Genomic DNA, 7,957 nt, shown 5'->3' on the forward strand with positions numbered 1-7,957 from the left:
AAACAAGCAAAACAAAAACACGATTCACAAATAGGGTTTGGATTTTGTCAAGGGTTTTAAGAAAGGGCTTTGAGAAGGAATCAAGGAACAAGGAAGAACCATTGATCCAGGTGACCCTTTTGCTCCGACAGTAGTGAGCTTCATTCTTCTTTGACAGGAGTAGAAATATAGTGGATGACCTTAGGGTTTAGGCACTCATTTTGTCATCATAAAGGTAAGTATAATAAATACTTGCATTTTTTATGTCTTCTTTTCTTTATATTTATAATTTTGTTTCATAATTATGTATTTATATTATATGTTAATATGATTGATGATTGATGATTGATGAAGATGAACTTAGTTATTCACTTTATTGATTTGTTTTCTTGATGAATATCTTACATTGGTATGAATATGAACCTTTAATATTTATTTAACATATGAGTAATAGGATTCAACTAGGATTTGAGCCAAATAGATTGGTTCTATAAAAAAATTACACATGAACGCTTTAGTCGATAAGGTGACGCTTTATGCCCGCCTTATCGCTAAGGCACTCCGAAAGACCCTTAAACGTCTCCGTCGCCTTACCGCCTTAAAATTATGAGTCCTTTGCCATAACTTAAAACACTCTTTCTTAGTCTTAATGGCAGCCTGAACCTCGTTATCCCACCACCAGGTCTCTCCAGGGGTTTGACTCCCACCCTTTGATACCCCTAGAACTTCTTTGGCAACCTTCTTTATATAAGTCGTCATATCAGTCCATATTTCATTAGTATTCCCTTTTCAGTCCCGTTTGCCTTTCTCGACCACTTTATCTAAGGATGGATTCAGAAGATCTATAGGGAATGATCAACTCTGTGTTTCTCATTTGCAATGAGCCTTCCAGTTCTAGTAGTCACTCCTGGAAGCATGATTAATTCATTAGACTTACCGTTGACTCAAATATTCCCTATGTCTCTGTATTTTGTTGGCAGTGAGCAAGAAATTTTGACTCTTTTGGGCAGAGAGGTTTGGATGAGGTTATTTTTCTTGTTAATGTAGGTCAGAACAAATGCATCTTATCTTTTTTATCTGATAAACAGCTTGGTTGCAAGGTTTCTGGTGCTACATTCTTGTTCCTTCAGCTTGTTTGTTTCTTCTTTCGTAGAAAAAAAAAAAAAAAATTGTATCTTCTTACATCATTAGTTATGTCTATTTGAACTTTCTTGAAGTCGATGTTTACTCCTGGCACTTGAATATTTGGTTTTCAAGAAACTTAGTATCTATATTTGTTGTCAGTGTACTGCCCGAAGATGATTGGTTTACAGACGTTTGTCAAGATGCTATAGAGAGGCTGACTGGAAAAGCAAAAGCTATCAATGGAGATCGCGATTACAACAGTCCTAGAGAAGTTAACAGCCCCACTGCTTCTATCTCTGCACATTCAGTTTCATCTCTTAGGTCTCATGGGAGTTCCTAGTATGCTGGCTTCAACCTTGTACATTAAAGAGCAAAGCAAAACCAGTCTAGGAGATTCTAATGGGTCACCTGGCTATTCTAGTGATCAGCCAATACATACTCACATACTTGTCTGCTTCTCCTGGGGTTTGTGGTGCTCAAATCCTTGTATAAAAAGCAAGCATTTGTTATTCCTCCACTGCTCCCCCCTTTGTTTCTGAGGTTCCATTTTGTTTTCGATGTTATTCCCAGATTTTTCATTCTCTGATTCATGTTTGCTTGGTTGTAAGTAGAGAATTTTTTCTTTCCAGTGTTGTGTATGGTGTTCGAGTTTGTAAATGTTGATGAAGCTGTTCCTAAGTCTTTACTCCAGATTGTACCATTCTTTCACTATTTTGTATAATAACCTAGTCCATTTTTCGTCGAACACAGATCACATGAAGATTCTTGGTTTGAAAATTTCTCTTTCTTGATTTTCATTCTTTTTATAAAGATGCTAAAGAGATTTGACAATGAACAAGGCACATAACAAACAAGAAGAAATCGCCATGCCAAAAAATATAATTGGGAACTAAACAGTAGATGATGCTAATAAAATAGGGGCAGTGTGTGCAACTGGACTGTGCTGGGGTGGAGTCTTTGATGGATCAACCCTAGTTCTTGGGCCCAGTCTGGGGGTAATTTTGCCTTTGGCTCCGGTTTTAGTCCGGCCTGACCTTGGACTGGGATTTTTTGGCTGACCGTGGCCTGAGCTTTAAGGGCGGGCTCAAATTTTTGTATAGTTTGAGAGGAAACATCTGTGAACTGGCCGTGTATTCTACGTTGGCACTCTCGGTCGCTTCTGGACACTCTTCTAATCCCTTTCTTATTGAGTTTATTGTTATTGTGAAGTAATCTGACCTGCTTTTGTTGTTTTCCTTGCGTTGAATCTAAAAACTAAGGTACCTAAATGCTTGTCTTTTTTATAAAAAATTTACAGGAAATTTCCTGCTAACCAAGGTTTATAGTCAACATAATGGAATAATTCATGAGTCCGGATCCCCTCCCCCGGCCTGCAGGTAACCACATCATCCAATCTTACACCATCTATGGCATGGAGGGACCTTTGGGGTCTGGTCTAATGTCCTCAACTTTGGTCTGTCGTCCACACAATGGACCACACCTCATGGACGTGAGATGGAGTGGGGTTGGGGTGGTTGAGGATTTAAGTTCTTAACTTCCCATTTGTTTATAAATATCCTTCTAAATTTTTGAATTTTTCCAAAACACTTTGAGATTCTATTTCTTTTAACTGTGGGTGGTAAGAAAGTTCTTGCAACCTAGGTTAAGTTCTTGACTTGCCATTTGTTTATAAATATCCTTCTAAATTTTTTTATATTTCAAAAACACTTTGAGAGTCTATTTCTTTTAACTGTGGGTGGCAAGAAAGTTCTTGCAACCTAGGTTGTAGCTGGAGAGAGAGTCGATGCCTGAAGCATTTTCTAAGAATTGGGGACGGGAAGGTGGCCCTAACAGCTTCGCCAAGAACTCTATCTATCAGGTATGTATGCTTCAGTACTCTTTTCATTTCTGATCTATTGGCAAAATTATAAATTCATGGAAGTACTTCATCATCAAGATTTCTGCTTCCATAAATTCAAAGTGGTCATGAGGATCACAGTAATGATCATAATGATCTGATCACACCAGATATGGATTTTCTGTTTAATAGAGGAGTAACAAACATATCCAAAGCAAGGATACATGAAGCAATTGCTGAGAAGCTGGACATAAAATGCCCTTCTTTTATAAATACCACATTATGCATGGCTGACTTGGGCTGCTCCGTCAGACCCAATGCATTCATTTAATTTTTTTTTTTTTTATTGTTTTATTGTTTTATTGTTTTGTTTTTATTTTATATGGAACAAAGAGGTTTTCTGGAAACATCTTTTAATTAAAATTGCTTATATTTGAAAAACATCATATTTTTTAATTTTCTTTCCCCAACATCTGTAGTATCTGCCCAACTCCTTGAAGTGTCCAACCAGATTTTGTTTTGTTTTGTTTTTAATAAAAAGAAAAAAATATATGATATAATGTTTTGTAGTTTGCAAGTGAGTACTATTAGTTGATAATGAGAGTTGAGCTAAATATATCACAAAAAGTACCAAAACGTTGGTAAGCCTGAGCTTAAACAAAAAAATGATCAGGATTAAGCAAATAGATTTTTTTGTTATTAGCAGTTGAGAAAATTTTCTGGTTGCAAAATTCTCGTATATTTTATTGAGGGGATAGAAACACAAAATTTCTCATTAATTGCATCCCATAATATTAGGAACTGTACTATTTCTTATGAATTAAATGATGGGGAGAAATTTTTTGAATTGCCTTCAATTGCTAGCATCTTTTCTTAACATCTCAAGTCTATTTTTACCACCTCTAACCTCTAGACCCATCATTCGATGAGAGTTTGTTTGTTCCTATTTTATCTCTAAGGAGGATAATATTTTCTTAATTACCTTTTCCTGGGAAGAGGAAGTTGGACAAGCTATTTTCAGTATTGGGGCATTTTAGGCCCCTAATCATGATGGAATCCCTTCCATATTCTTCTAAAAATGTTGGGAATTTATGAAATCTAATGTGGTTGACTTTGTTAACAACTTTATCTTGAACATTTCTCTCCCTTTTAGTGTATGTCACACTTGTCTTAAAAAATAAATAAATTATAATAATAAAAATAAAAATTAAAAAAGAGTTGTTGCATTTAGGCCTTTTACCTTAGGCATTTGCCCTACAAAATCATTGTTAAGATTCTTGCTAATAGGCTTAGGTGGTTCTTACCTAAAATTACATCTCATTTTAAGGATGCCACTGTCCAAGGAAGGCAGGACTCTGATTCCATTGTCATTGCGCATGAATTGTTTGACTTCCTTAGGGGTCATCGGAGGAAACGTGGATTGATGACCCTTAATCTGGATATCCCTTCGGCCTACGATATGATAGAATGGGGATTTCCTAGGGCTATCATTGAGTATTTAGGTTTCAACCAACTTTTATGTGACTTGATAAGTTACTTGTTGTCATCTTGCTCATATTCGATTAAACTCTAAAATAGTTGTTTTGTTTTGTTTTGTTTTTTTAATTTTTTTTTATTTTAGGGTTGCCCTCTTAGTACTTATGTGTTTATTCAGCTGGTGAATGGTTGTCTAGGTTTCTCAAAGTTCATTGTGACTTGATTTTTTTTTTCTTAAAGGAATGATGGGTGGGTACGAACACTAGGATAGCCTAGTGGTGGTAGCTTCGGCTTGTGGAGCCGGCACCTAGGGGAGGAGGTCGTGGGATTGAACCCTGTCGTACGCATTGTGTGAGTGTGTGTATTTTCTTATTTATTCTGTACCCACCCATGGGTTGCCCAGATGGTTAGGGCGAACTGGGATTGTGTGGATTAGACGCACGGTCTCAGATTCGATTCCCTATCTGTGCATCTGCAATTTATATGGAGATCATGGTGGTGGATTGCTGTGCTAGTCCCGAGGATTAGTCGTGGTGCGCGTAAGCTGGCCCAGATACCTTGGTTAACAAAAAAAAAAAAAGAGATGCCTGAAACCTCCCATTTACTTTTTGTTGACAATACTTCGATCTTTTGTAAGATCACTGAAAATGATGTTTGCTCTATTCATGCTATTTTGAATCTCTTTCAGGATATATTTGGTGTACAAGTCAATCTCTGTAAAAAGTGTTGTCATATTTAGTAGAGGCATATCTTCCATTAATATGGAAAAAGGTAATTAAAATTCTTGTGGTGTCACATATGGTGGATGTCTCCCTTTACGTGGCACTTTTGAAGACCTCTAATATCAGAAAACAAGTTGATTTCGCTTCCTCTCACCCCTTTTGGTGAGATATAATGTGAATGATCTCATCTCAGGGTTGCGATCTCTTTCTCCATTATATCAATAGAGCCGGTTTTTTTCCTTTTCCCCGAGGTTGTTAGGGGTTATGTCATTTGTTTTATATAGATGACATGAAAGGGATGGGGAAAACATGATGTTTGGAGTTTCTGCCTGGGATTAAGGGCCTAGAACCCTATTGGTAAGCCTAAAATCAATCGAGAGATTGATCTCGAGTGATGGGTATTGAATCCCCAAGGTTGACTTCATATTTGGTCTATTCCAGAGATTTGGGTCTGTGTCAGGTTATGACAGTGGAAAGGTGTTAGGCATCCACCTTGCCCGAAAATACTGGTCTTTCTACTATATGCTTGATTTCAACATGCTTGCTATGTCAACTGGTGATATTATGATGAAATAATGATAGAGAAAAATAAAAATTATTTCTAATTTATAAAAAAATGGGCAGCATAATATGTGTATGAGCCTATATCACATGTGAATACAAAAACATAATGACTTTGCGGGGCTATAAAACATGCAATAATAAGAAATTAACCCTAAGAGTGACAGATGGCATGATAGTTATATTTATACTCTCCCCACATGCAAGAATAAAACCAAACCCTAATATGATAACATACAATAATGAAAAAGACATTATACCCCATATGAAATAATAGGAATTAACCCTAATTTATCCACATGAAAAAGGTGAAAATCACATTTAAGCCCCCACATCTAATAAGGAGGTTGTCCCTAATTTTATGAAAAAATTTGGACGGCACAACGGTAGTAAAATGATATTTCACAGGTTGATGCAGATAGCGTAACGACTGTATAATACTATATCCTACACTAAATAAATGCAAGCTAGAGATGAAATTTACTTACGCTTTTAATACAATTGTAAATGGAGATTCCCTTGCCTCAGGGGCAAAGATGTCGCTTTCTTCTTACTCTTACAGAGAAAACGGGTTCTCGGAAAAGATTTGGCACCTTCTAGCTGGGGGTTTTCACCACTATTCTAGGATTTCTAAGGTTCCTAGGATTTTTTGAAAGAATCAGGGTTTCGGCAGAATTTGCGTGTTTCTACTAACTCTTGGAGACTTGGGCAGAACTTTGGGGCATTTTGGGAATTTCTAAAGAAAGGAGAATTTTCAGGTAATTTCTCCTTTTCTCCCCCTCTCCAAATGGTCCCTTTTTATAGAAATCCTAAGGTAAGTGGGAAAACTTGTAAATAAGTGGAGCTTCCCACTTAGGTAGATCGGCCAAGGCTGCGCAACTTTTCCTAAGGCCTTAGGTGGATCTGCCAAGGGCCTAGGTAGACTAGCCAAGAGTGGGGTAGATGGGCCAATAAGGGGGCTGTAACCATCACCCCGTGCAAATATGCATAGATTTATAGGGTTTTGAACTTTCGGGAGTGATTACGAGGGCTATGAGTATCAAAATTTTAGGCACAAGATATTCAATGAATCATATTGACGAGTTCTATACAATAATATATGATTTGAGCTCTTTAATGGCTTGAGAATTCACAGGATTTGAGAAAACTGAAATTCTGCTCTATTCTAGTAGAATTCTGGGATTCTCGAGAATATTGTTAACTACTTCCGATCACCCCCACAGTATTGTCTATCATTCGAAGTGACAAAAATTCAATTATTAGACACGTAATCATTCAATATCAAAATTCCAGGGATCAGCTTAACTTGGATAGGGTATTAGAGTTTCTAGGATTTTGTAGGGAAAATCGTATCCTCCTGAGAGCAACAGTACTTACTTTGTCTTCATCTGTATGTCATTACTGTCAGGTGGGACAAAATTAGGTGTCTACAATACTTCTACAGCCCCAAAGTAGGGGAAGAAATTAATTTGAAACGATATCCTTAATTGTTTTCATGCCCAACTAGGTCACTGGAAGGTACCCCTATTTTCTTAGGCTGGTAGATTTGTGCTTATTATAGTTGCCTTGAACTTTATTCTGGCGGTTTGGATGTATTTCTTTATTTTTCCAATTCATGTTTGTAATCAGCTGGATTCCCTTAGTACTCAGTTCTGGAAGGGTAAAAAAAGTGTAAAAGGTGGGTCTTTGATCTCATAGAATCTATGTTTACCTTAAATATTAGGTGGGTTTGGATTTAGAGATTGTGTAATCCACAATAGGGCCTTATTAGTTAAGCTTGCCTGGATATTGCTAACTAAGCCTACGGATTTATGGTCAAAGGTTATTAGGGCTAGGTATTATCTGCATGCTAACCTATTCGACCTAGTTACCATGACTTAAAATGGGTCTTTAATCTAGAATGTTGAGTGGTTGAGGGTACCTCTCTATTGATATGGAATGATTCATGGTTTCTAGCCTTAGTGATTTCCAAATTCCTCTAAATTCTCGTTACTTTGCTGGTGTGGAGTAGGTGAGTTAATCTGGAAGGGACAGTGGAATCGTGCCTTGTTTTCTCTCTTTCCCCTTTCTCATTTGCTAGGGAAATTAAAGGAGGTTTCTTCGCTTCCCTATCTTTTTGTGTATCATTGATGTTTGTCCCATCCCAATTAAAATTTTTGATGTATCAGGGGTCCCCATTTGTCTAGATTTCAGGCTTTTGGTTTAGTATTATGCTTTTTCACTTAATTAATCTTTTAAAAAAAAAAGTGGGGGGTGG

The 7,957-nt window shown here is 36.9% G+C and overlaps 1 protein-coding gene across 1 annotated transcript in view; it reads left to right on the forward strand.

Annotated features, from left to right (window-relative positions):
- The window catches only part of LOC122094062 (exocyst complex component EXO84B-like), a 36,120-nt gene extending 34,271 nt beyond the window's left edge, over nt 1-1,849 (forward strand). The window contains exon 7 of the mRNA XM_042664696.1: nt 1,264-1,849. Coding sequence (XP_042520630.1) covers nt 1,264-1,444 — 181 coding nt within the window. The 3' untranslated portion in view covers nt 1,445-1,849. The remainder of the gene's footprint in view (nt 1-1,263) is intronic.
- The last annotated feature ends 6,108 nt before the right edge of the window (nt 1,850-7,957 follow it).

Source organism: Macadamia integrifolia, chromosome 2, assembly GCF_013358625.1.
Source record: "Macadamia integrifolia cultivar HAES 741 chromosome 2, SCU_Mint_v3, whole genome shotgun sequence".
Taxonomy (NCBI): domain Eukaryota; kingdom Viridiplantae; phylum Streptophyta; class Magnoliopsida; order Proteales; family Proteaceae; genus Macadamia; species Macadamia integrifolia.